Here is a 15,255-nt window from a genome sequence, read left to right on the forward strand (position 1 = left end):
TTAGCGTTGCTTCACTGAGATTATAGATCATCTCGGGGAGATAAATGCCTCTCGTCGTGTTTGTCGATCCAGAAATAGGAAAGCCGAGAGAAGAAACCACAGGACGCGGGAAGGAGGCCATCCGTGAAAGTTTTAGATGCAAAACATATTTAATTTCAATCAAAAATAGTCTTTCAGTTATTCTTTGCAATAGCTTTGATTGATATGTACAGAATTTGTAAAGCTGCATACATATGGAGAGGCCGTGGTTGAACAGTTCCTCCACAGATTGGCGTTTGTCTCGGCACTGCTGGGCACATTTCCACCACAAAAAGGTCGTCCTCGTCTCACAAACACACGCCACGCTTACTTTGAAATATATACAAACGATCACAAGAGGAACAAATAATACATTATCTACTCTGTAAAATTATTTTAAACATTATAAACAGGCACTTTACTTCATTAAGGCTTGCACATTAAAATATAATGAAACAAAACAAACCAGTGATAAAATAGCTTATCAAATGCATAGCATTTTCCTTAAGACACAAAACTGCACTTGAGGTGCAATAAGGAAGAAAGAAAAAAAAAAAAACAAGATCTATGCGCAGGCCAACAAGCATCGCACCAAAACTGGATGTGTCTCTTTATCGTATATAGCTTCGGGTTAGATCCTGCAAACCAGAGCAAAAGAGTTCACGCAGTGAAATGCTCAAAATCCATCATCTATATTTTTACAAACTTTGATTCTGTCCTGCCAGATCTTTGTTGAACTACTTTATTGAATTTTCTACCATAAAATATTAACAATTATTTCCACATGGTGGATATTTTGTTACTGAAAGAGAGTGTAAAAATCATCCAAATGTCAAGTTGAAAAAAAAAAAAAAGGAGGGGAGGAAATAGGATAATATGGACTCATACCTGGGCTCGTTAATAATGAAAGGTGGGAAATAAAATGTACATAAACTTTTTTTTTTTTTTTTGGTATCTAATTCAAACAGGTTCCACACAACAATAAAAACCAAATGTTCTTCCAGTCTGAACTTTAGGTCCACGTCCATTTCCCAACAAAATTCCCCATCATTGTCTGGAATGGAGGGAGTTTCCATTTGTAAAAAGCCTGCAGCTTTCCAATAGAAATAGATGCCTGAGGCAAGATACAGCAACTGATGTACGAAATGGGAAAATTTGTTTTTTTAAAAAAGCTGATCTACCCATATTTTAAGGGTGATTACTGTGGACAAACCCAGCAGAAGGCATCATGGGTTTAATTCACGGCTGTGGAGATGATCGCTGCTGACGTACAACATTAAAACAGAGAGGAGGGTCACTTTCCCAGCGGCCGCTCCACCATCACTTCCTGAACTGGCAGCGTCTCGTCCTGCAAGGTGCAGTGGGAAACGAAGTCTCCCTGCGACGTCGGGCTGCTCTGGAAGAACGGCGCCGTCTCGTTGGCCTCTTCCTGCACCGGGCTCCCGAAGGCATTGTCCTGACCGGCCCCGTCACTGCCGTGAGACGTCTGGCTGACGTAGACCACGATGACGTCCCCGCTGAAGTTCATCACCTGACCGCTGGAGATGAAGGTGGTGTTGTGATTCCCAGACACCTGACCTTGATGAAAAAACAAAAAGAGCGACAGAGATAAATAGAGGAGATGAGTAAAGACGTAAAAATGGGCCCAGAGGAAGTGGTAAAAAGCCACACGACGTGGAGACTTTCCACTACGCCCTGCTGGAATCGCTCTGTGATGCCACCTTCAATAAAATACATAGGATGATGGAGGATGGGTGGCTGGGAGAACACCATATTAGGAAGCATATCAAATGGATAGATGAGTCAAGCATGGTTGTGTAAATCTTCCTATGTCCTCCTACACACACATGCCAGAAGAGCTTCCCCTATGCATGACGTGAGAGAAGAGGGGACTAAACCTTGGCTAACCTCTGACAGCAAAAGGACAGTGGGTGTAATGACAGTGCAGCTCCGCCGCAGAAAGACCGCGGCTTCTGAGAACGCCATCTTTTAAGTGTGAGAAACTCAGGAACTCTGAACACAAGTCCTTTTTCAGAGGCTTAAAAGTTTTCGAGAAAATGGGCAGTCCATATCACCTTTCAAAAAGAGATCTAAACTCTAAACTTCAAACTGGCGGGGGAAGCTGGTCTGCTGCTCACTCAGGGATTTCGTCCTTCCAGGTGAATTAGGAAACGAACTGTGTGCCATTGTTTTGTAAGTCGCATCTCACCACATTAAGCCTGGTTCCTATTTTATCCAGCCGAGCGTCTGAGTTTCCAGCCGACAGAAGAAGCCGACTCAGTGACTCACGGCTTGTCTCGTCAATGAGCGCGCACACACACTCACACGCACACACACATAAATGGTGTTACAGACACACACAATAAATGTAAGCAAACGCTTAGTTGGAGGCATGCATGTATACCCCCCATCAGACACACTCACACACACATACACACGCACAGAAAGTGTCTCTGCGCTCCCCGTCTGAGAGTTTTTCCCGGAATACCAGTCTGAGAGGTCTGGCTTGAAAATATGTCATTTCACCACAACCCTGAAAACAAAGCGCCATGGAATCTGCTCGGCTTCTTCTGTTTATTCTTTTTTAATACCACATTGATTTTTTTGGATGCCCAGCGACTGTAGCGATGCAGCGTTCTGACAGGAGCGGAGCTGAACTCTGCTAGAACCCCTCTCTCGTCCCCCCCCCCCCGTCCAGAAGAAACCACACTTGTATACAGCGCTCTTCAAAATCGGCTCATTTCTCCCGGCGAGCTGACAAGCTCGATTCCCCGGCGGGCGAGCCGAATGTGGGTCACTAATACTGTTAAAGTGTCCGTGAAGAAAAGCAACCCAAACGGTCAACATGAGCCGAACTGCTGCCTAATGAGACGAGCAAAGCAAGGCTTGAGGTTAGAAGCTTGTGGCCCCGCTTAACCTTTAAATAACATTTACAGGAAGTCCATTTAATAAATTGTTGTTGCTGCATGATGGGAAATGATGTTCACCTTCAGTCGGCAAGCGTGTAATTAAAGTACCCAGTCATCAGTGAGAGTCAAAAAAAAAAAAAAAAAAAAAGTCTTCACAAGTTGGTGTGTGTTTTTGTTGAGTGGGCAGGGTTATAAAAGTCTTACTCAAGCTGCGCACATCTTGCTTCAATTAAAGCTGTGGTCGCTTTGCGAAACCCTATGGAACTCTGGGTAAACAGGAGCTTTGTGCTGTTGATGGCGCAGTTCACACTCGAGCACTCGGAGCACACACAGGGCAGTGTTTGTGAGCGTGCGGTTCTGGCGGTTCGCTTGTGCATCAAACACAGTCGGATCGTTCCCCCCCGCTCCCTGTGTGGTCCGCCAAAAAGTTGGAGATCAACTATCAATACTGGCTTTAATAAAATATATTTCTTGGAAAAACACAAACTCCTTATTTTCTTCATGCTGAAACCAATACTTTGTTGTAAGTTGTGTTCACCTAATAACGTTCCGGTCTTCGCCAACCGCCGTCCTGATGAGGCTGCCCTGCTTTTATAACTGACCGTAACCGCTCGGCGCTCGAGGCGCTGATCTAAAATGCTTCCCGGAGATTTTTTTTTTTCTCTCTCTCTCTCTCTGGCAGCGCGGCGCAGTCTGTGTGAGAACAATACAAGTTCGACCATGTGACAGCAAAAACTTTCCATTTAGACCAATCTAAATCGCACTCTGTTATTTTTGGTGGCAAGGCCCACCTATTCTGCGGAGAGGGAGCGCTGCTATGCAGTACATCGAGTCGTGTTCGGGTACGAGACCTGTGGCAACGCAGTGGCGACTGCCTGCACAAACAAAGCGCTCAGTATCCACCTGGCAAACGCTGCTGCGGTCCGTCAGCCTCTGCGATCGGCTATTATCCACATAGCGCGCAACCACTGCGCATTTAGCTTTCATTGACAGCGTTGAGTGGTCAAAACATCCAGGAAATAGCCGCCTCCGCAGCAACGATTGAGCCAGGAGCACCAAAAATAACCGGTTACAGCAAATCGATTCATAGATTTCTGAAAGAAAAACTTTTAAAAGATTTAGTGACCGCTTTCCCCCTGATTCGACTGAACCCAGTAATGATCCAACGCCATAAAAGGCCGTCCACCGGAGAACCGAGTGCAGCCTATCAGTGCTTCTCTGAATGACTGCGATGACCTGAACCTACCTGAGGTAAGAGTTGGTTCAGCAGCCAGCTGACTGTGGAGGCTCTCCGGCGAGCACTCCAGCTCCGACTCCCCCGAGGGGAGCTTGCTTTCCCTGCCGTGCCTCCAGGAGTCCGGCCCCGCCGCCTCGGACGGCTTGTCCAGGTAGAGCTCTCCGGCGGACGAGGAGGTCATCAGGGGGCTGACCGAGGTCAACGCCGAGGCCGAGCCGCCGCCCGCCGAGGAGGCGTCTGTGCTCGGCAGTCTGTGGTAGCCCTCCTGCTTGACCGACGACGAGTCGCTCGGGTGAGACCTGAACTCCGGCCTCAGCTGAGCCTGAGACAGCGGCAGGCAGAGTTCGGGAGCTGGACTGGACGGCGGCGAGACGGAGGAGGTTTGGAGGGGAGGAGGCGAGAGAGACACGAGAGACGAAACGCCCGTTTCACTTGCGGTGGAGGCGCTTTCTTTATTCCCACCATCCTTTTCTGCCCCCTCTCTCCTGTTCTCACTGGTCTGCTCTCTGCTCCTCTCGGCTCCGTCCCGGTCTCCGTCCAGCCCTCCACAGGAGCAGGTCCCCGGCGTCCCCGGGCTGACGGCCTGGCTGCAGTCCTCGTTTTCTCCTACTTCCAGGGGCTCGCGGATGGGAATGAGGCAGACGCACGACCCCGCCACAAGCGGAGGCACGCTCGCCACCTCCTCCACCTCCTCCTCCTCCGACACCTCCTCCGGTTCTCCGGAGCCCTCGCTCCGATCCTCCACCGCCGTCTTCCCGTTCATCCCCTCTTTCTCGGTCGCCTCCTCAGTGAAGGGCAGCGAGATTTTGACTTCGGGAGCAGGGGTGGGGAAGGTGCAGGCCGGATCGTCAGCGGGGCTGTGGGGCGCCTGGCAGATGAGCTTCGTCATCTCGCACGGCGTACATTTAGGGCCCCCGGGGCCTCCTCCTCCTGCCCCACTGTGATAAAGAGGGGCCAAAGTCTCCTGGCATGATGAGAATAAAAGATAAAGAAAGGGAATCAATGTCATAAAGTGCATTTTTATTCAGATAAATGTGTATTCTGGTGTGAAAGAAACTGCAATAGTTCTATCTGTAAATGTCACCAAATAGGGTAAACAGATAATGATTATATCTGAATTCTACCTGTTGTATCCGGGTCCTCTTCAGATTCTGGACACAGGATCTCAGATTTACTGGATTAAAAAAGCAAAAAAAAAAAGTGTAATTTAAAAGTCAGGAAAATGCAGTCACATCAGTGTAAGTTTGTACAAAATACAACAATCTGTGCTTACTTTGCATACATTTTTTTATTATTTGGATATTTAGACTTGTTTTACACCCTAAATTTGTGTAAAAAAATTGAGTTTATTGAGAAAATATGCATAAAAAAATTCTGCAAATACTTTTAGTGACTGAATGTGAAAGTTTGGATTTTGCTTTTATTCTAACATTGTTTTAAACTTTGGCTCTAAACAAAAGCATTCATTCAATGTCCAAACTTTTCTGGCTGAAAATGTTTGTTTGATTAGAAAAAAATGTCCCGAAAACCTGAAGTTAGAGAACAGCTTTGAAGATATCAACAGACTGTCGCTCACCAGAGAGTAAATTCAGCTTGTCTTTGTAGCAGAAGAGGACCAGGATGACCAGAGACAGGATGGTGATGACCGACAGCACGGAAACTATGACCCAGGAAGGTGTTGGAACTGCAAGATCCACAGCTATGTTATTCACTTTTCGTCCAAACATGTGTGCTCAGTCATTTGAATGCGACAAAAAAAACAACAACAACAAAACAATCAGCCTGCTGTGAGTGTGTGTGTGTGTTTACCGATCTCAGGAGGTCCACACTCTGCATCGGACTGAGCGCTGCCTGGCTTCGTCTCGCTCCTTCCCTCAGCCTTACAACTGAAAGACAGAAGCAAGAGGGTCAGGGGGAATATTTTTTCTTTCTTTTGGGATTCAACCTGCTACGTTTTACTGGTGGCTGTGCAGCGATCGGGGAAAGAAAAAGGGGATGAAAAGAGGAAAAAACAAAATTCCTTTGCTCTCGCCATCCTCCTCATCCTCGCTGCAGATCTGGCCGGCAGTGGAAGCTGGTGGCTGGTCCAGCGTTCCAGGGGAAGTGGTGAAGGCATTACTCATAGCAGCTGGCCGGAGGGGGGGGGGGGGGGGGGGGGGGGGGGGGGGGCGGGCGGCTACACCGGTGCATTTTCCCTCCTCGATACGTCAAAAGATTCCAATCCAAGAACTGCCTCTATTTTATTTTTGTCTTTGCGGGACACAAAAAACTGGAGGTACACTATATTTAAGGGGGACCACCTTGACTGGCCTAAAATATCAGACTATGTACTTTACTGTTACTGTGATGAAAGGTTAAAGGTCATAAAAGGTGTTTAGACATATAAGTAACGCAAAAAAAGTTTCAATCACAAAGGTAAAGATGAGCAGTTGTGCGTGTGTATTCTTACTTGGTGTACTGTTTGCATTGTTCAGTGTTGCTGCCGGCAGAGAAGAAGCCTTTCTTACAGGCGACGCAGATCTGTCTTCCAGTTGTAGAATCTGGGGTGAAAAACATGCAGAGTCACATCGGTGAGGTAACTACTGAGACTGGAGTAACTATTTTGGCAGGAGAGCTGCGGTTCTGGTCGGATGATTCTCACCAGGGTCGGTTTCTAGTCCGTAGCCGGCGCCGCAGGTGGGGATCCGCTCGCAGAACTCACAGTTGATGGGAAAACACTGGTGGCCAGGGCGGCAGCGGCACGGCTCCTCCGCCACGGGGTTCTCGGGCCGCTCCATAAAACCTTTCCCTGCAGGTCAAAATTCGAAAATAAATAAGAATAAATACATAATGAAGTCCCAGCTGAGCAGCTGAGCTTCAGTTCCAGCTGATACCGACCTTTATCGCAGAACCTCTGCTGAAGACATCGCTTCTCCTCAGTCCAGCCGGGCTGGTACTCGCCGGAATTGCACCTCCGGCATATCGTCTGGTCGGAATCGGTGCAGTCAGAATACACATAGAAGCCTAATAACAGAGGAACAACATATATTTAGCATCCCATACATAACCACTAATGTGAGGTTAAAAAGGCAAAAAGGCTGTCATCAAAATAAGGTACTCCTTTCTCTTTTACATCTGTGGTTTCTTCAAGAGGAAAGCACATCAGTGCACGGAGTGTGTGAGCGCATGTGCCTGTCGGTGCAATTTTAAACCAAAAAGTTCTGTTTTTATACATCCTTCCTCTTTTGATTTAGGAACTTTGTGAATGGAAATGTATTTGTGTTTTATGCTGATGTGAGTGAGTAAACCGGACGTAAAATATTCTCACACGACTTCATCGTGCCGGGTGTGTGTGTGTGTGTGTGTGTGCGTGTGTGTGTGTGTGTGTGTGTGTTCTTACCTGGTTCACACTTCTTGCAGCATCTGTTGAATTTCAGGTAGTGTTTCTCATCACACTGCTGAGCTTTGCAGAGGGCAGTCTGGAGAATAAAAACACATGGTCAGTGGTTGTTTTTCTTTCTTGGAAAGGGTGAATTTTCCAGAAACTGATCTTATATAACTCATTTTGGAGGAAAAATGCAATAAAAACAGTTGAAAAGAGGGTAATTTACAGCTTATTTAACCTTATAATTTGCTCTATGAGTAAAATCCACTCCTCCGCCAGAGCTCCACAACTTTTCCAAGATGCATCCGAGCATCTCTCAAAGCATCTCTTTAATCCGCACGTGATACGCTGAGATGCTGGTGAGTAATGGGAGGAAGAACACGGGTAAAGCATTTCCAAGACGTGCTCAGGAATTCTTTCCACACTCTCAGAAGCACCTGACCGCAGTCTCCGAAGCCTCCGAGAGGAAAAACCAGCTGGGATTATTACTGTTGGTCAAAGACACTTGTTTGCAGCTATGTTCTAACACTCCACTAGCGTTCTGCAGAACATAACCAGAACCGAACCTCTTATTGTGAAACATCTGTCGGCTGCAATGAGCCACGCAGGCTCACACGTACGGACTGAACACACCCTCCAGCCACCCAAATTTAGGGGCTGTGAACTCCTCGCCGCAGTGCTGAACGAGAGAAACTGGCTGTTATGACAGAAGCCGTGCCAAGGCCACAGGCGTCTTTTTATAAAACTAGAAAAACACAACTTATAGGGGCCGACGTCCGTCTGACCTCCAGCTGACCTTCGCCATCTCATTCAGCCCTTTTGAAAAAGTTCTTCCACCCTTGAAATTACACACCGATTCGGTCATAAATACTATAATTTTACGGTAAAGAATTGCTGGGGGTGCATGAATTCAACTGAATTAAATGTGGAAAGGATATTTTCTCCCAGCGGGTGAATTTGGAAAGACTAATTACACATTTTGTCTTTCTGTCACATTATCAAAGGTTTTCTTAACTCACAAATCCAAGCATTTAGAAACAGTTTCAAGCATTCTGAAGATTGAAATGATTGTTTTTCTGAAGAGATTGTGACTTTTATTGGCATCTAGTGGTGAGTTTGCAGATTGCAACCAATTATCTACCATTATGAGAAACATAAAAACCTGAAAAAGAAAAGGTAGCATCAGCATTTGGCAGCAGCCAGTGAGGAAAGATATAAAAGGCCTCGTTCACTGTTAATGGAAAACACAACTGGTGTAAAGATGATAACCAAAGAGTAATAGAATCCATTTCTCCAAACAGATGGAAGCAAAAAAAGAAAAAAAAAAAGGCCACCCAATGTTTCTCACGTCTCTCACGTCGTCTCGTCTTTCACACACGTCCACGCCGAACCGTGCTGCTTCGGTCTGTTCATCCTCAGGCAACACAACATGAGCGCTGGCGAGCATTTAATCACCTCCACTCAGGCTCACACATCAGCCAGTCTTTGTTTTTTAGGATCCGACCAGAGGCCTCGTGATGCACGGAGCTCAAACCCGGGACCGCAGGCCCTAATGAGGACCATGTGCCGCGCCGGGCCAGGCCGGGCCTCAGAGTGACAGACGGAGGACAGGCTCCCATGCTGGGAGCTCCACGTTGGAGCAGATAGAAACAAATGCGTCGTTTTCTAGACAAGGTGGTGTTGCAGCCATGTGGATCCTGAATGCACAGGAAACCAAAGGAATGCTGGGAATTCTAACTTCGCTCCGACCACATCTGAAGATCGACTCTCCGTTATGTGAGGCGAAGTATTTTGACACACTAAATATGTATGTATAAGGAAAGCAGCTGATCCGCCCAGTGAGATTATAGGTATCATAACAGGCCGTGCGGACTCAATGCAGAAACTGTAAAAAGCACAAAGCGGTCTCAGTGGCTCTACCTTTAAAGCAACTGCTTCGCCTTTTTTTTCGGTCAACATTTCCCTGCAGTTTTGTTTATCTTTCAAAAATCCGTCAGCACTTGTGTGATGCCATCAAACGCCGGCGTGACGCAGTGCATTCCATTCACTTTCAGAGGACTGGGGTGGGGGGGGGGGAGAATTTGCATAACGGCCGCAGCAGCCGAGGGCTCAACGCCAAGAGAAGCACACAGCGACTTTTAGGCCTCCAGGGGTTTTAGTGGTCCACGATAAGGGGCCGTAAAACCATATTGCACAACAACCAAATCTTTGTATAAGGCTTGCACCTGTGATTAATGGTTTGAAAGTCATAAACTCAAATCCCCACACCACCTGCGGGGAGACTCACGCCCTAATTCTCACTCTCCAGATTGAAGCTTGTCAAATGCAAGTGACAATTAAAATAAATATTCAGTGAGGAAAAAAAACACCTCACAGCTATAATGTCTGTTTGATCAAGATATAAAGGCAATTAAAACCCTGCCTGTCTACAAACAAAGCTCTATTGTCACTATGAGAGTTGTGCCGTCTACTGAGAAAGACAGAACATTTAGGAGATTTATTGATGAAGGACAAGGCACAGATCTAGAAATACGACTCAGCGCTAATAGACGCTTGAACGACAGAAGCCCTGGGAAACAGAGAAAAGGGAAATATGCATGATTTAATACATGGAGGGACAGACAAGTTGGCAAGCAGAAAGTACAGGAGCAAAAACTGTGGGTAGGCAAAGAAAACGAACGCATTAAAAGAACATCTCATTCATGATATTGACTTTCAGGCTCCCAGCATCTTGAAGTAATTGAATATTGCTCAATGTCACACAGACAGTTTGAAGCGGATTTGGAATGGACTGGATGGAGTGGTCGAAAACCAAGAAAATGAAGGGGAATTCTTTGTGGATGTTGTGAGTCAGTAATGGCAAGACCATAGCGAGAACAAAAACCAAAGCCAAAAGGTTTGCAGTGTCACCTTCAGACATCAATTATTCCCCCCCTTCTTCACAATATGATTCATTCTTCATGCATTTATCTGTACTTGCTCACCAATAGTCAAAAAATATAGTTGCATTTTGAGAAAAAAAATGCATTTCAGCTATACCCACTCAGGACTTTTTTTGCATGGCAAAGTTGCACAGTAATTCCTGTTTCAAAAGAAGAGGGGGAAAAAAAGATGAGAAACAAAGCGCATGTTCCAGTCACAGTCACAACTGGCTGGCTTTACGGTAAGAGGCGCGCAGGCAGTGATAGATCACTGGAGCCCTGCAGTCCCACCACTGCAACCGCATCTTGTAAACTGCTCCACCTGGACGGCATTAGCTGTTCGGACAAAACAACTTGGACAACAACATCCAGTGGAAACTGTTCCTGTGAGGACGTGATATAGTTTTATATCACATGGTATGACATTAGAGCTCAAACAAAAGCCTCTCCTGTGAGGTTCTCCATGAGCCGTTTGGCCCACCTCGGTCCTCTATTTTTTTGGACAAAGCCAGAATGTGGATGGGAGTGAACAAACCGCCGGCCAGCGGCGTTCCTGTGGTCAGAACAAGGCGAGGAGATGTGGACCCAAACAACTGCGACTGTTTCCAGGCAGTGCGTAAAGACGCAAGAAGAACCTCCGCAAAACCACCCTTTTATTCTTTTTAGTTTGATCATTTGAGGAACTTATTTCAGTAAGTATTTCAGTATCAACAGTAAATATGGAGCTTTTCTTTATCCAGGTGTTTTCTGGGACTCCCCGTTTGGATGAAGCAGGTTTAAAAGAAATGTGGACAAAAAGCTGGAACGTGTCATCTGTATGAACTTTCTGACTCAAACAAGCTCGAAATTGTCTTTAAAAGATCGCATGCAACTTTTGTCATTCAATCTAAAGTGTTTCTGTGCGATTAATGATCGATAACAACACGAACGTACCTGTGCGTAATAGACGACGAGGACGCACGGTATCCATCCACGGAAAATCCAGCTTGTGGAAAAGTTCAGCCTCATCTCTGCAGATCTTCAGAGACGACTTCTTGCGGCAAACGTTTCTGTCTCTGCCGAGTCGATGTGCACGGGATCCACTTTTCCCCACACTTGTTCTCTAAAAGCCCTCACTGGGTCTCGCCTCCTCTGCTGGCGCGCGTAAACGTGGTGGAGCCTCCGCACATCTCACAGGGCATTGTTGCGCCTTCATTCCCGGTCATGCAGCTGCAGTTCCCATCTCCTCTATCCTCTCATCTTCCTTCTGCTTTTCACCCACGCGTTGTGGAGGGATCTGCATGCAACAGCTTGTAAAAAGCAAGTTGACTGAGTGAGGGAGGGAGGGAGGGAGGGAGAGGGAGGGAGGGGGGAACTCCTCCCACGTTGTCATATGTAAAGAAAAAAAAAAAGAAGTTCATCCCCTTCTTGGTTCTCATCTCATCTCTCTCCTGCACTGATGTCTTCCTGGAGGGAAAAAAAAAACGTGCACGTGTCAAAGATCTGGAGTCGTTTGCTGCCACTGATGCACAATAAGATGTGATGTGTGACATTTCCGAGATACCTTATCGTGTCTTTACCGTGACCCACTTCTGTCATGTGGCTCTGATGTGAACTCTGCCGAACATGAATCGTGTCACTTATTCCACGCAGGAGGCAAAGCATGTGGTCAACTTCGACAGATTTCACTTCCCCAATGAGCCACTCATCATGGGAGGAGGCAGGACGGAGCCAACACAGTTCGTGGAGCGTGGGTCCTGGAAAGGCCAGGGCCATGCCTACCATCTCCACAAGCGTTCAGAGTGGAGAGTATAGACTGCCTGGAGGAAATACTGCAGCAGTTATCTGCTCCCAGGAAAGAATGAGAGAGAGAGAGAAAAAAAGTGCTTGTTCTCTAAATTTGCATGGCAGATTGGACCCAGCCCACTCTGGCATGCCGGGAGAGGGAAGGTCTGAGAGTTTGGATAATATGTTCTCTTCAAGTTGACAGTTATGCAAATATCCAGAGAGTGTGTGTGGACCCTGGATGGGATGAAGCCTTCCTGAGAATGAGGAAGGAGAAACACCCCCAGGGGGGCGGTAAATAAAGAAAAAGGAGACAGAAAAATGAAACGATTCAGACATTTTCCTGATGTTTCAAAATACAGTTATAAACATGCGTTTGATGTGTGAGTAAAGTTACTAAAGGGGTTCTCTCTCTCCCACTCTTCCTGTAAAAGAAAAAACGCTGAGAAAAGCAGTTTTGCGGCGGGGCCTCAGTAGCAATTAAAAACCGACTCTTTCAGCAATTAAAAAACCTCAGGTCGACTCCGAAACAGCGCCCCAAACACAGCGACCGGTCGCCTCTCGACAACAACGGTAAATTGGCTCCACGGAGAAGTGAGCGTTCAACGCAAAGTTCAAGCGCACTAACAACGTGGCTGGTTTTGATGTGCAAACGCGGCGCGAACGCCACGCTGCTTTACAGGCATTTACACTTCCAGTGACCCGGGTCAGAGCGCCGACCGTGTGTGCTGTGTTGCTTAGCATCACTTACAACAAGTCAAAGTTCATGAAGTGGGGCCTATTTTCAGACGACTCACGTACTCAAAAAAAAAAAATGCACACAAACACACACACCATAAGGCGTGGGGTGGTTTAGATTAATGGAAAACACACTTGTTCCATAGAACAAACCAGACGCGGCCTGTTTTTGGGACTAAGCTTAGACATGGTAATACTTGAACACAGTTAAAAGTACGCTGGGCAGAAATGAATAATAAAAATAAAACTCATGCATGCACACGGAGAGGTTGGAATAACAACGTTAAAAGCCAGCCACCATGTTCCGGTGGTTTGAGGACTGGATCTGGATCGCTTCTGCTCGCTCTGGAAACAGATGTGATCCGTGAGTCACCCCAGGCACCGGCGTGAGTAAGAGCTCCCGGCTCGGCCCGACTCTTCATCCAAAGCAGAACGCCAGCGGAACTTTCACGGACAACACACATCGCCACGATGAGAGCCGTTTTGACAGAAAGAAAAAAAACACAGTATTCATGCAAATATCTATATAAACAGACACTCAGAGGCCGCCTTCTCCAGTTTCACGCCCTGCCTGGATCAATTATTTGTCCACCTGTCCAGTTATCAGTGACGGTGGTTGAATATTAGCTTGAATATGCAAATATTCCTCTTTATGGCAACGTGTTAAGTTAACTTTTCTCATATTCAGAAACCAAACAGGAACGACCCGCTTCTGCATACATCACAAATCAATGAACTAGACACTGAAGCAGAATTGACGAGCTGCAGTTTCGCTGTCCTGTTAAGACTGACAAACTGTCAGAGAGATAAGTGTAATCTTGACGGCACATCTGAGCTTTTATTTCTATGTTTTTTGGGGGGTAAGTCAGAGGCAGGGAATGTCCCATAAGTTGGACTTTGTCTTGTTGTTCTAAGCAGACAATAGTCGCACATCAAAGGGCCTTGCCGGCGAAGGCCAGAGACAGTAGGAGTGTGTATTTCCCTGTGGAATGACTGTTTTACAGCCCTCGACACCTGTCGGTGGTTTGAGTCCGACAGCGCGCGGGTTTATTCAATGAAGCTTCCATAAATACGTGTAAGTAACACAACCGAGCTCCGTCTTTTATTACGCCGCGACACAAATTTCAAATATACATGACGAGTACCGTTCTGTTCAGTTCAGTGTATGATACAGTTATTTACCGCTTCTCTTCGGGCTTATTCAAAAAGAGCAACGACAGCGAAAACAGAACCAAACACCCACTTTAGAAAAAAAAAAAAAAGTTATCAGACGAGACGCAATGCACAAAGAATAATTATGATCAGTGTTCTCTTTAACGTCACATTCTCAAAATCAGATAAACAAAAAAAAACAAAAACAAAAAATCAACAGTAGTGATAATTATGTGTAAGATTTAAAACAAAGCATATAGATATATAATATAACGACGAACAAAACAAAAAGTGAAGTGCAAATTTCTTTGGAAGTTGGAATAAAGTATGCTTTTCCTTCATTAAGACATAAATAAATTATAAAATAGATGCTATCAAAACAAAAACAGACATATTTCCAAGAAATAAAGGCATGACAGTTGTTTTTTTTACTTTTTTCTTTTACAGTTTCAAGTAGGTGATCCTTCTGCGCCGTGCAGACACGCTGCACAAGGCATTCTGAATAAACACACAGCGACTCTGGTTCAACCCTTCAGGACGTTTTGCATGTTAAATGCACCCGATGGAGAAACGTATGGTCCAAAAAAAACAAAACAAAACAAAACAAACAAAAAAGAACAAAAGTTGTGGCTATTAAAACAGTACATGAAATCCTGCAGGCTGTGCTGGGATTTGTGATTTCTAAAATGAGTGAAGCTCTTCTTAAATGAGAAGCATTGCACTGAAAATAAGAAGAAGAAGAAAAAAAAAAAAAAAGAAGAAGCAAAGTCTGTGATTCTCTCGAGTCCAAAAAGTGTCTCTGTTTTCATTTCGAGGCAAATCAGGACGTTGTGAAGTTTTTTTCCTTCTCCTCCCCATTTTCAAAATGACTCTATTAACACTGACTCACCGCCGCAGATCCCTCGTCCTTGACAATGTTGTCATGATTACGAATCAAGGAGGGGAAAATTTATCTGAGGGAGAAACCTCACAAGCTTTCACTGCAAAAAAAACACACTCCGGTTTTCTGTCAAATCACAGGAAAACCTGCTGATGTGCAGATTTTAATCCCTCGCTACTCAACATTGATCAAACTACACAGCCGACTTTCGCTTTCGGCAGAACCAGTGCTCTGTTTCCAGTAAAACTTAACGCCCAGAGAGACAGCAAGGG

General features: G+C 45.8%; 1 protein-coding gene across 2 annotated transcripts; it reads right to left on the reverse strand.

The window, feature by feature from the left end:
- Window positions 1–924: 924 nt before the first annotated feature.
- tnfrsf11a (tumor necrosis factor receptor superfamily, member 11a, NFKB activator) lies at window positions 925–11,710 on the reverse strand. Of its 2 annotated transcripts, none has more exons than XM_030099596.1 (10): window positions 11,383–11,710; window positions 7,544–7,622; window positions 7,042–7,167; window positions 6,806–6,952; window positions 6,614–6,704; window positions 5,974–6,050; window positions 5,741–5,848; window positions 5,289–5,338; window positions 4,174–5,128; window positions 925–1,596 (listed from the first exon to the last, which is right to left on the reverse strand). In XM_030099596.1, the coding sequence occupies exons 1-10, from the start codon at window positions 11,455–11,457 to the stop codon at window positions 1,313–1,315; spliced, it is 1,992 nt and encodes a 663-aa protein (XP_029955456.1). In that variant the 5' UTR covers window positions 11,458–11,710; the 3' UTR covers window positions 925–1,312. The 2 variants fall into 2 exon arrangements, with proteins under 2 accessions (XP_029955456.1, XP_029955457.1); XM_030099597.1 differs by having other exon boundaries at window positions 1,351–1,591.
- Window positions 11,711–15,255: the final 3,545 nt, after the last annotated feature.

The sequence above is a fragment of the Salarias fasciatus genome, chromosome 9 (genome assembly GCF_902148845.1).
Source record: "Salarias fasciatus chromosome 9, fSalaFa1.1, whole genome shotgun sequence".
Lineage (NCBI taxonomy): Eukaryota > Metazoa > Chordata > Actinopteri > Blenniiformes > Blenniidae > Salarias > Salarias fasciatus.